The sequence below is a fragment of the Epinephelus lanceolatus genome, chromosome 5 (assembly GCF_041903045.1).
Source record: "Epinephelus lanceolatus isolate andai-2023 chromosome 5, ASM4190304v1, whole genome shotgun sequence".
Classification (NCBI taxonomy): domain Eukaryota; kingdom Metazoa; phylum Chordata; class Actinopteri; order Perciformes; family Serranidae; genus Epinephelus; species Epinephelus lanceolatus.
In genome coordinates, this window is record NC_135738.1 from 7,842,958 (window position 1) to 7,856,668 (window position 13,711).

Sequence of the window (13,711 nt, forward strand, 5' to 3'; positions counted from 1 at the left end):
GCAACAGCTGCTTGTTTTAAACAACAACATCAGCATAAGATGACAATAACAACCATTTACTGTCTCTGTTATATGACAGCTGATCTCGTCCCCTGCTCAGAGGGTAAGGAGCTCCTGGACTTCATTGTTTTCAATTTGTGGCCGCTGTTGTTCGTCTTTGAGTTAGCTGCTAACTGCTACCACCTACTCTTTAAATCTCCCATGGTTGGTCACACACATGATCCGTCATGAAAACACTACACCTGTGCAGCCCATGATCCCGTCCTGCTGGCTGTCCCATTTATACAGACATCATTTTGGCATTGTTACTACCTCTGTTCACGGCTCAGAGGCCAGACAACTCTGTCCTCCATTCCCTGATCATACCTTATATACAGAACGGCGAGGTGGCATTATGGTTTGATATTCCCACTTTGAAGAGACAGTGTAAAAGGGGCTACTTAGATGTGGGAGACCCAGAAACACTGACCAATCAGAGCAGATTATTTTGTTTTGGGTTTTTTTTTTATTCAGGAGGGGTTCTGAAAGAGACAGGTGCTAAAACAAAGAATCTCAGACAGAAGGTGAATACAGGTGTTCCAACACAAACACATTGACAAAAACACAGTGTTATTTGGCATAAACATATTCTAGAAATACCCAAAATAAAAGTGTGAACTTGAAATTGAGCATAATAGGTCCTCTTGAATTAAAATCATTGTTAGTAAAATCCACCCTGAGACTGAGACTCACTTCACATTTTACTTTTTTTTTTTTTTTACTAAGTTTTTCTAAGCTTGGCATAAAAGTTTGAAAATGTTTAAGTTACACTCGGACAGCCTCGAGTGGTCTGAGACATTTCTGTCCTTCTCTGATCACAACCTTAATGTTTTTTTTTTGCCATTACAACATTTGAAAGTTTCAACCAGAGCAGAGGAAATCCATTATCTGTCCCCTCAAAACTTGGTAGCTACAGAACAGAGCGTCTGGTTCCACCTGCATGTGGTCAGATTAAAGTGACACATTGACTCACTGACAGAGCGAAGGTTGAATGTCTGTTGGAGAAAGTGTTTTTTTTAAAATGAGCACTTCTGTTACGTCTGGGTGCCCTGACGGATGTGGAGTGTGTATACGGCACGAGGCTGTGGGATGTAGATAAGCCCGGGGTGCTTCTTCCTCAGGACACCGTCGCTCCACAGACAGGCCACCCAGAGCGCCACCAGGAAAAGAGCTGCAGAGAAACTATCCACCACAGAAACACAACTTTACTTCAGACTTTGTACACCTGCTGGAGTGCAGAGTCACCGTGCAGCTTTAAATATGAATCAAAAAGTTAGATGCAGTCAGAATGTTCCAGAGATACAGTATAACATCATCAGGGCAGCCGGTGCACCTGTTCCAGCGTACCTGTAGAGCATGAAGAGGCCGTTGCCGTCGGGAACCATGCCCCGCCTCCTCTGGTGCATCACTGTGGCGGTCATGGCGAAGAAGGTGAAGATGAAGAGGATGAAGGTCTGTCCCTCGGTGATCAGGTACCTGATGTGAGAAACAAGGAGGATTGGAGTAATTTTGTTCCAAAGTTGTATAATTGCCTAGAGTTGGTTCGTGTTCTCACGGGCGCATTTACAAGCAGACCAGATCAAATGCCTTGTGTGAGAAAGCTGCTCTTGATTGGTCAGAATTTACATGTGGGAAAAATCCAGGAAGTAAAGTAAACGCTGAAGAAGAGTACACTGGCAAGATAAATGTGACACTTTCTAATGTCACAATGGAGGGACAACTACGCAGGTTGATTTTAGCGCTGCTCATCGTGGACTATATTGCTGTCATTGTTCATTTTAGTCAAACCATACAGTTTGAAAACGAGGCGCGGCTCCAACTACAAAACAATGTTTTGATGCATGTTTAACCCAAACAATGTGACAATGTGACAGCAGTTGGTTCAGATCCAGGTCGGAACACTTTCTCACCACAAACAAACCGCACCAGACTTCGTTTGTAACCGGACCAAGTCCACCTCTTCAAGTAGGTCTCTGTCTGGTTGTTTTGGTGCACACCTGAGTGTGATTGCTGTGTTCACACCTGCCCAAACAAACCTCACTTAGGGGGCAAATGAACTTGAGTTCGATTGAACCGAACCAAACAGGGCAGGTGTGAAAGCACCCTCAGAGTAATAATGGTTTCATGTTTCAGGTGTTCACCAGAACCCCGTGTTGGTTCTGTTGTTGCAGGACTTCCTTGAATGCACCAAGAAACATTTTCAAAAGAGTCCATCATGTTTTCTTCCAGCTGGTTTTCTGTCTTTTGAGCTTTGACTAAAGCTGTTTCAATCCCCTCTTTTTCTTCTTCTGTGGTGCTTTAATGGCTCCAGCTGGAGAATTAGCTCCACCAGACTGGTACTAAGGCAACCAGCCTACCCACAGACTTCGACTGGCACCTGTTTGCCTACAGACAGGGCAGATCTACAGAAGACACCATCACCATAGCTCTTCACTCAGCACTCAGCCATCTGGAACACAGTGGGAGCTATGTGGGAATGCTCTCTGCTCTGCATTCAACATAATCATCCTGAGTACGCTGATCAGCAAGCTGTCTGTCAAGCTCGGACCCCATCTCTCCTCCACCATCACGCTGTACACTTACAACTGTACACCTGCTCACCCAACAAATACTATCATAAAATTTGCAGACGGCACAACAGTGGTTGGCATGATATCACAGGGAGATGAGTCAGCGTTCAGGGGCGAGATCCAGAGGCTGGTGAGGCGGAGCTCAGCCGACAGTCTGACGATAAACATACAAAACTCATCAATGATTTCAGAAGCGCAGCACAGACCCTCTCCCGCTTATAGATGGTGACCATGTGGAAAGGGTTGCAAGCTTTAAATATCTGGGTATCCACATCACTGATAACCTCACCTGGTCTGTTAACACCTCAGCTGCTGTCAGAAAAGCTCAGCAACGCATGCACTTCCTGAGGCTACTGAAAAGAAACTATCTGAATGACCAGCTGCTGGTAACATTCTGTCGTGCCTCCACTGAAAGTATCCTGGTGTACTGCATTACAGTACGCTGGCTGTACAGCAGCAGACAAAAAGGCTCTGCAGAGGGTCATAAACACAGCCCAAAAAATTATCGGCTGTCCTCTCCCTTCCCTGAAAGTGGATGCTGCCCTCTGGAAAGCACTACAGATCATTCAGAACACAGACAAACACAGTCAAACACAGCTTTCTCCCCACAGCAACAAGGACAACGAATTCAAATACAAAGGATGAACAGATGTACTATGTGTACTTTTTACATAGTACACTTATTTATTGTTTATTATATATTAAGGTGAGGATTAGATGGTTATTATACTAATAGTCACTCAACAGGGGGGGATGGAAACGAGCATTCATTCATGTTTTATTTTGATAAATTTCTGAAAACGCCTCATGGTGAAATTAGATTTTTTTTAAAGATATTGTAAAGAATATTTCGAAAAATACAAAAAACAAGGAAGGTGATAGCCTATAGCTGCCTAAATATATACATATACAGTACAGGCCAAAAGTTTGGACACACCTTCTCATTCAATGCATTTTCTTTATTTTCATGACTATTTACATTGTAGATTCTCACTGAAGGCATCAAAACTATGAATGAACACATGTGGAGTTATGTACTTAACAAAAAAAGGTGAAATAACTGAAAACATGTTTTATATTCTAGTTTCTTCAAAATAGCCACCCTTTGCTCTGATTACTGCTTTGCACACTCTTGGCATTCTCTCCATGAGCTTCAAGAGGTAGTCACCTGAAATGGTTTTCCAACAGTCTTGAAGGAGTTCCCAGAGGTGTTTAGCACTTGTTGGCCCCTTTGCCTTCACTCTGCGGTCCAGCTCACCCCAAACCATCTCGATTGGGTTCAGGTCCGGTGACTGTGGAGGCCAGGTCATCTGCCGCAGCACTCCATCACTCTCCTTCTTGGTCAAATAGCCCTTACACAGCCTGGAGGTGTGTTTGGGGTCATTGTCCTGTTGAAAAATAAATGATCGTCCAACTAAACGCAAACCGGATGGGATGGCATGTCGCTGCAGGATGCTGTGGTAGCCATGCTGGTTCAGTGTGCCTTCAATTTTGAATAAATCCCCAACAGTGTCACCAGCAAAACACCCCCACACCATCACACCTCCTCCTCCATGCTTCACAGTGGGAACCAGGCATGTGGAATCCATCCGTTCACCTTTTCTGCGTCTCACAAAGACACGGCGGTTGGAACCAAAGATCTCAAATTTGGACTCATCAGACCAAAGCACAGATTTCCACTGGTCTAATGTCCATTCCTTGTGTTTCTTGGCCCAAACAAATCTCTTCTGCTTGTTGCCTCTCCTTAGCAGTGGTTTCCTAGCAGCTATTTGACCATAAAGGCCTGATTCGCACAGTCTCCTCTTAACAGTTGTTCTAGAGATGGGTCTGCTGCTAGAACTCTGTGTGGCATTCATCTGGTCTCTGATCTGAGCTGCTGTTAACTTGCCATTTCTGAGGCTGGTGACTCGGATGAACTTATCCTCAGAAGCAGAGGTGACTCTTGGTCTTCCTTTCCTGGGTCGGTCCTCATGTGTGCCAGTTTCGTTGTAGCGCTTGATGGTTTTTGCGACTCCACTTGGGGACACATTTAAAGTTTTTGCAATTTTCCGGACTGACTGACCTTCATTTCTTAAAGTAATGATGGCCACTCGTTTTTCTTTAGTTAGCTGATTGGTTCTTGCCATAATATGAATTTTAACAGTTGTCCAATAGGGCTGTCGGCTGTGTATTAACCTGACTTCTGCACAACACAACTGATGGTCCCAACCCCATTGATAAAGCAAGAAATTCCACTAATTAACCCTGATAAGGCACACCTGTGAAGTGGAAACCATTTCAGGTGACTACCTCTTGAAGCTCATCGAGAGAATGCCAAGAGTGTGCAAAGCAGTAATCAGAGCAAAGGGTGGCTATTTTGAAGAAACTAGAATATAAAACATGTTTTCAGTTATTTCACCTTTTTTTGTTAAGTACATAACTCCACATGTGTTCATTCATAGTTTTGATGCCTTCAGTGAGAATCTACAATGTAAATAGTCATGAAAATAAAGAAAACGCATTGAATGAGAAGGTGTGTCCAAACTTTTGGCCTGTACTGTATATATATATATATATATATATATATATACATACATATATGTTTCTAAGACTTTAAAGTTTTAGAAACTACACTTAGCAGTGATGTGAGGGATAAACTGTTTGTATTCAAAGGACAAAACTACTTAAAAAAAAAACCAGACATGGTTCTTGAACGCTGCTTTCATCTCTAAGTGCTGTCCTCATTGAGTAAAGTAATTAGTTAGCAACACCTGAGAACTACCTGATCAATTATTACTAACACCTGGAGGCACTCACACACACACACACACACACACACACAGAGCCTCAGATGTATTGTTAATCAGACACTAGTTACAGTTTCAGTTCAACTGCTATCTGTCAGACTACAGCACAGCAACACCCACCACAGGGCCCACAGGCTGACCTAGCACACCTAATACCAACGCACTTGTGAAGGAGCTCAGGCTGTTTATCATCATTTTGTAAAAGGAAGGATGAATGTTTTCAGAATGTACACTTTACACATTTGAAAGTGTTGTTATTTATAGGTTAGGGTTCTACAATGACTTTACAGATCCGGCCCACTTGAGATCACATTGGGCTGTGTGCTGCCCATGAACTAAAAGGAGTGTGACACCCTGCAGTAAATAGCATATACTCCTAATTTAGTAATCCAAGTGTGATTTATTTGTACAGGCCTGTACATTACACCCCGGAAACACTTACACAAAATAGTTTGAAAACAATTTGTATTAGCTGGGTAACTTCAATCCCACTCACTGGCTTCGATGCAGTCCAGATTTTAAAGGGATAGTGCACCCAAAAATGAAAATTCAGCCATTATCTACTCACCCATATGCCGAGGGAGGCTCTGGTGAAGTTTTAGAGTCCTCACAACACTTATGGAGATCCGAGGGGAGAGTGGGTAGCAGCACAACTGCACACCTAATGGCTGACGGCGACCCAGAATAAAACGTCCAAGAACAAAGAATTGAAACCAGAAAATATCTCCATACTGCTCATCCGTAGTGATCCAAGTGTCCTGAAGCCCCGACATAAAAGTTGTTTGGAAAAATGTCACCTGAGCCTCCCTCGGCATTTGGGTGAGTAGATAATGGCTGAATTTTCATTTTGTGGGTGCACTATCCCTTTAAAGTTCAGAATTTGTATTGATCACTAATCAGGTCAGTTAATATGTTTGAATAACACAAATCATGGTTCTCCAACGTTTCCTCTTCACTTGGCTGTATTCGGTGCACCTCGTGCATCCGGGCAGTTTATGTAGAGCGCACAATGAACGGGAGCTGAGTCAGCGCAGACAGAGGAAATTCTTCACATAGTTAAAATACATGGAAAAAATTATTTGAGTCTTTTTTTGATGCACACTAACAAATATTTAGATCTACTCACACCTGCAAAACACTAAAATAAATTACATATAATAATTAAATAATAATTTTGTCACTAATACTTTGAAATGTTCCTGTCTCTTTGTGACATCTTTTGCGTCATCAATCTAGTCGCCAGTAGTGGTACATTTCTGGTATATGGAATATGTGCAAATCACAAATATGTAACATTTGTTAGTTTCATACATATCATTTCAGTTTTTCTAATATGACAAAGTATGAGTCAGCCTTGTCGTCAGGAGGTGGAGGGGATGTTGGATGGTGTGACACCTCGGCGAGATGCCTGTCAAGCTGCAGACCATGCACTGCTCAAGGCCAACAAACAACAAAACCAGATGTTTCTTAATTCAGCAGAGATTGTACCACCAAATTCAAGTATTTTAAGCCCAAACATGATGGTTTTTGTCCCTAAACCTAACCACACAATGACTACAGTGTTGCGGAAACAGAAAATTTCAATGTATCCACTATATAATAACGCATAAATGTATCGTGTCCAGAAATGTACAATGTCAGCATTTATTCTGGTGATTGTATTGCTTCCTGATGACAAAGTCAGCTCATATACATGTAATCAAAACTATGTAACTTTAGAAACGTTGATATGATACATATGAAACATGCAAATGTAACATGTTCGTGGTTTGCAGCGATGTACCATGCCAACACTTTCCTCTGGTGACTGGGCTGATCTATCAGTCGCTGATGTGTCCTGTGGAAGTGTCTTTGAGCAAGTTACTGAAGATCACTGACTTTGTGTCGACTCTGTAGGTTTATATATGCTGTCTTCAACTTCATCTCACCAGAGGAACATTCACCAAACAGCTTGTCTTTGTGGTGAAACTCTCATAGTGACAAACAGATGGAGACACTGAAGAAAATCTGGAGATGGTGATTAGATTCACTGGCAGGTGGCAGGAGCATCAATCTACATTGAGTTTGTGCTAACAGCTTTGTGTGAAGAGAAAAACTAATCTGGCATTCTTCACTTGACTTTGGTACATTTACATGCAGAGACGCTCTCATCCAGACACTGACGTCCAGTTGGGACAGAAGTAAGAGATTAAATTGCTTCTCCGTCAATAAAAACACAATGTGAGGAGCTCTGGGGTTGATCGGCTCCCCGCTGAGACAACAGCAGCAAAAGCAGGAAAACACACAAGGACATCAAAGTAGAAGTACTTAAAGAGATTATCCCAGAGAGTCAACAGCAAGCTGTGAAGTTATCAGAAAACAACATGCAGGCTAATCAGCATGAAGGGAAGCATTTCTATCATGATTAAACAGATAGAGTGGATTACACAGTGGAGGGATCTTTGAGGTCATGTGCTTTTATTTGGATGTATACATATTACACACCAACTTTGCACAGTATGTACTATGTAATCTTTATTGTATATTGCTTTTGAAGTGCATATTCAAGAAATGTATACCAGCAGTAAATATGCACCATCGGATATCAATCACAGTACGATACCAGCCTATCGCCAGAAAAAATGGTGACATTGTATGTTTCTGCAAACCACGGATATGTTGAATTTGTACGTTATTATGTAGTGAACACGTTGAAATTTCTGTTTCAACAATGCTGTGGTCATTGTGTGGTAAGGTTTAGAAACAAAATCCACTTGATAATGGTCATTCGGACCGAATGCAATGATTGGCCTAGCGTCCTGTCTGTCTTCCCCACGTGGAGGCCTGCGACTGATCTAACGGCTCGCGTAACATCTCCCCCTCTCACCCCCGCATCCCAGTCTGTGAGACAACAAATAGGTTAGTAACAGGGACGCTTGTGGATATGGTCGCAGAGTTTCTGCTGGACAGGTATTTTTAGCTGGCCTCTAATGTAACATAGGCTATAACGTTATATATGACAACACAGCATCCAGTTGCTAATGGCTAACGTTAGCCTACTGTAGTGTAGCCTCTCTTATCTTCCTTGCGTTTCCACTTACTAGTAACGTTAACGCTACTATCTAATGTTAGCACTGTAACCTTATTCTAAAACTCACTTCAGTTGAGTTTTAATACACCGGGGTTGTGTCTGACTGTCTTGGTTGTAACGTTACACTTGCTCTCCTCTTCCGTGTATCTAACTTTACCTTGCCAACGCCTACGTCTAGACGTAATGAGGATGTAATGGAGGAGGGGGGAGTAGACCTTTGGAGGGAGGTGGAGTTGCAGGAGGAGGGGGATGGGATTTTGAAGGGAGGCGGGAGTTGTGGATGTTCACATTTTTTCTAAGTGCTGTGTGAAATGCAAGAAGAGTAGCTTTAATTGGAAGTGTAATTTTCTCAGCATTATGGGTTCCTCAAAACATGTTTGCTTTTTTATATTAGTTGTATGTATTGTAAGAGACAAGGCTGGGATTGAACCTGTGACTGCTCAGTTACAGGACAGACAGACTCTCTGTGGGATCTAATAGTAAAGCAATCTCACCAGTAGTAGGCGGCACTGGGGACCAGTAGCATCCACCCTGCCGGCGGCATCTTCTCCTCCTGTCTCCTGTGACTGAAACAACCACTGAAGAAGAGGAAGAGGACAAGGAAGAGGGGAACAAACCTGGAGGAGACAGATAGAGGAGAGAAGGAATGATCATAGCTGAGACGCTCTGCTCCCTTATTGAGAGACCTGTGAAACATCATCCGTCACAGCACAAATACTTTTCCAAATGTCCTGAAGTGCATTTTTGTCCACGATTGTCCAGCATTGGTAGCTCACTTTGTGAACTTTCAAATCAAATCAAATTTATTTCTAAAGCATTTTTAAGGTCAATCAGAGTTGACCAAAGTGCTGTACAATAAAATAAGTAAAATGACATAACATGGTAACAGCAAAATGTAAGAGAAATAATGTAACAAACCCAAAAACATGCACAAATAGCAAGTATGTAAGTAAGAGAGGACATTAGAGCATTTATGACTATCTTTAGGTCAATAAACGAGAGGCTCAGTCTGTTTGGCGATATTTCTAAGTTGTAAAAAGCAAACTTTCAGAACAGTGTCAATTTGTTTGTCAAATTTTAAAACTGAATGAAAGATGACTCCAAGATTTCTGGCCTGGGTATGAAGGTTAGGCGTCAGGGGCCCTAGGTGGTTTGCTATACCCTGGATAGAGCTGGAGGGGCCAAATAAGACAATTTCTGTCTTACTATCATTTATTTCAAGACAGTTTTTTGCCATCCAAGATTTCACATCTTGGAGGCAGTTGAGGAGGGACCTAACTGCGTTGTTATTGTTATCACCCAGTTCACTCGGTTATCATCTGCACAGAAGTGGTAGGAGAATATTGTATTTATGGAAGCCTAACGGGATCATATACAGGGCTAATAAGAGGGGTCCCAAGATGGAGCCTTGGCGTACACCACAGATGATGGGAGCAGAGGAGGAGAACAGGTTTCCAGTTTTGTAGTATTCCTCCTGTTTGCTTGATTAAACTACAGGACATTTTAAAAAAACTAAATGAAACTATATTTTTGTTTTTAAAAACATTAACTTCTTCAGTAAGAACCAATGGGCTTGGAGCTGAGAGCCAGAGACAAGAAGTCAGACAATACTGACAGACGGACAAACATAAATATCAACAAACTTTTCTTTAAATCTTTTTCTGACATGAGAATCTGATATTTACAGGTATTGTAACGTTACAGTTGATTTCATGGTGTGTTGGTGTGGCTCTATACTGAATGAATGCTGGTAGTCAAACAGTTTTGAGACTTCTTACCACATCAGATGACCAAGGGTGTCGTCAAAGTAAAACAGGAGCTCAAAGGCATCGATCTGCGAAATAAAATAATGTTCATTAGTTTAATAGACTTGAGCCCTTATTAGTGATAGATTCAACAGAGCCGTTATCCTCCTGTATTGTGTCTTTGAAGAACTATTGTAGCTTAAAAATGCTTTTTGCAGTTGTGGGTCTGTTGTGTTCTACACATGCTTGTGCTGTGTTCTGTTCTTATTCCTGCCATGTCTTCACATGAAGGTCACCTCATATTCTCCACAAATTTAATTTCACCTTGTTAATTTCCCTCATGGCAGATGGAGGTTGTATCAGAAACATGTTTATAGTTGTAATTTTGAGACAGTTATGAATAAATTGCAATGTGACTTTGCTTCTTAGCTGAAGGATGTACTCTGAAGGAAATGAATTACAGTCTACTAAATATGGTAATATCAAGACAAATGCCATGTCTTTTGATAATAATTACAGTTTAAGATCATTTTTCTGCACTTGGGGAATAAAGTCCTACATTACATCGCATTATAAATACTTCAAACATTCATACAGACATTTCTCTCCTCTGGGTGAAAATTGTAACCATTAAAAGATCCTGTCAACAACCAGTCTGTTTCTCAGCCCTTGACATTCTATGTATCCCATCTCCATATAGATTTCACTGTTTTCAGTTAAATGCTGTATACTTTTGATTACTTACTTCAAAAGAATAGGTTTACTTTGACTCAGATAAATAAAGAATAATATTGTCTAACTAGTGTTATTGTTCTCTGCTTGTCTTGTCTGCATGCTATTTCATCACTCTGTGTGGGGCAACACTTTTTAAGTCGAGTTAACTGCTATTGTTTTAATTTCTCAGCTGTTTTTCCTGCTAAAAGATTAGAAATTAAAAATTAAAAAAATAAATCAGGCTGCAACTACTGATTATTTTTATTATCGATTAGTTGACCGTTATTTTCTCAATTAGGGATCTGACCAAAAAAAAAAATAGAAAATGGTGAAAACTACCTGTCACAATATCTTTGAGCACAATGTAACATCCTTAAGTGTCATGTTTTGTCACCCAACAGTTCAAAACCCAAATATATTTGATGAAGCAGCAAATTCTAACCTTTGGGAACCTGGAACAATCTCCTGTTTGACAATTTTGCTTGAAAAATATCTTAAAACATAAATTAGTTATCAAAGCAGTTGCTGATTAATTTTCTAATTATCAACTAATTTTCTTGCATCAACTAAAAGAATACATGACTAATTTTTGCAGCTCTGAAATTAAAATGAAATTAATTTGCTGATGAAAATCATGTGACATAGGTGAAAGTTTGAATCTACAGATATGTTACAACTCACAGTTAAAAGCGGGGCTGCATCTGACCCTTATTAGGGACCCTTTTTGGAAAAAACAACTGTTAGAATACCCATCAATCTAATTAAGTTTCCAGAGAAGCTGCAGAAAAATCTAATACGTTGACATTGACTGAAGATTTTACTTTATCAAGAGCAATCTTTGGTAATTAAATCATTAGGGTAATTAAAATATAATAAGCATATTCATTGGTTGACTATTTGATTAATTAACCAGTTGTTTCACATGTAGCTGAAAGCATAACAGTCAAACCTAATTTGAGATGGTTGATCAAAGGCATTCTGGAAAATGTAGGAGATCACTAACTGAAGAAGAAGACACACCCTGTGTAGTTGTGATGTCACAATGACTACATACCACTCTACATCCCTGCTGGGTGTGGTCACAAGTACAACAGACTGCACCCAGCTGTTTTGTTTGTTTAAAACAAACAAAACAAAACAAAACACAGACGTCACAACATGTATGACAGAATAATAAAATACATGTAAATGTGTTCAGATTCAGAGGAACGTGCCAGAGACGACGGTTTGAGGTTCCTCATGATTGGATTCTCTCTGACTGACAGGTGCAGCTGGTAGCCAATCACCAAGAGCCGTCGGGTGATGGAGTCGGCCGCCAGGTGGAGGCTGGTTCCCATGACGAGGGCAATGATGCCGAGATGGACAGCAGGCCGGGGCAACGTCCTGGGGCTGCGTTCAAGCATCTGTAAGAACACATGTTTGACCGTGATGTGAATGACTACACAGACATTTTTGTATATAGGTGTATTACTGCGTGTGTGTAGCAGCATGTTGTGTCTCTCAGGTACTTTGAGCAGGATGAGCGGTGTGGTGATGTTATACAGTATGTGGAGGTATTCTGCAGCGCCAGGACGGTTCAGAGGAAACCAGTCTGCTGGAAGGACAAGCTGCAAAAGATTCGGGCAACAAGAAAATACAGATTCAAGTTTTATTTCTCTCCCAAAAGCTTAAAATAATGGTTGTACTTTAAAAACAGGCCGAACTAAGTGCAGCTTCTCTCAGAAATACTTTTACCATGAGCTGTCTGTCAAGGCTGTGCAAGATGATCTTTAGAGTGTTTTTTAAACCAGAAAGAAAGTTTTTAAAGATTTATTTCTAATACTATTGCTGGGGATTAAGCGGTTTAAATCTAAAATTTAAAAAAGGGACATTTTGATATTGACAAAATCTTAAATCTCCTCATAACACTTTAAGTATTAATTTAATTTAAATTAAGTATAAATAAATAAAAATATACTGTATGGAAATGTTCATTTTATTTTCTGGCTGAAATTATCTTCCATAAATGAGCACAGTTAATCATAAAAATTGAAATTTGTCTTGCAGGAATGGAGACCAGTTAATCATCCTATTACCATGACAACAGGCCGGCCCACATCCAGGATCCAGTTGTGGACGGTGAAGCCGAGCCAGAGGTCCAAATGGAACCGAGGCTTTGACAGAACTGCCTCCATCTCCACAGAACTGGCCGCCCGGCTGCAGAACACACGACATGTCACAGACAGATTAATGTGCAGAGAGGTTAATTTTATTTAATTCAACTGGCGTCTGGTTCACTAAAGCAGCAGGTAATTATGTAGCTGGCCACTCTGGTTGCATTCTAGACACGTTGTGGAGTAAATTAATGTTGTAATGCATGATGGGATTTGTCTGAGATCAGCGGCTCAGAAAATAAACCAAAATGTAGCGACGCTGAAATAGAAACATTTACCGAAACACCACATATCTACAAGTGGGAGAAATACAAACGTGAAACAAATAATAAACTGCAAATAAATATGATAATATGAAGCCACTAAAATGTGAAAATGTTGTGAATCACCACAGAGCATCAGCAGCTCAGTGAGTTTTACTTCCTGGCTGAAGGACACATTCATGTTCCCCAGAGGATGAATCCCACTCACTTTGGTGACAACACAGTCACCAGAAGAAATGTTGGAATTGTATGTTTCTGCAAACCTCTGATACATTTGCATGATGTAGCAGATACATTAAAGCTGAATGTTTCAACATGCTGTGGTTAACATGTGGCTAGGTTAAGACACACACACAAAAAAAGTTCAAATG

The 13,711-nt window shown here is 40.8% G+C and overlaps 1 protein-coding gene across 1 annotated transcript; it reads right to left on the reverse strand.

Moving 5' to 3' along the window:
- Positions 1-399: 399 nt before the first annotated feature.
- cln6b (CLN6 transmembrane ER protein b) lies at positions 400-13,130 on the reverse strand. The gene is made up of 7 exons (XM_033635887.2): positions 13,000-13,130; positions 12,433-12,531; positions 12,139-12,327; positions 10,244-10,299; positions 8,960-9,082; positions 1,387-1,515; positions 400-1,221 (listed from the first exon to the last, which is right to left on the reverse strand). Exons 1-7 carry the CDS (start codon positions 13,096-13,098, stop codon positions 1,074-1,076), a joined length of 843 nt encoding a protein of 280 aa, XP_033491778.2. The 5' UTR covers positions 13,099-13,130; the 3' UTR covers positions 400-1,073.
- Between the last annotated feature and the right edge of the window lie 581 nt (positions 13,131-13,711).

Coding starts and splice junctions, on each gene's coding strand:
- cln6b (XM_033635887.2), bottom strand. CDS start 13,098: ATGGAGGCAGTTCTGTCAAAGCCTCGGTTCCATTTGGACCTCTGGCTC. Junction 12,328..12,432: donor CACCGCTCATCCTGCTCAAA/GTACCTGAGAGA, acceptor GTGTTCTTACAG/ATGCTTGAACGCAGCCCCAG. Junction 1,516..8,959: donor CCCAGTGCCGCCTACTACTG/GTGAGATTGCTT, acceptor TTCTCACATCAG/GTACCTGATCACCGAGGGAC.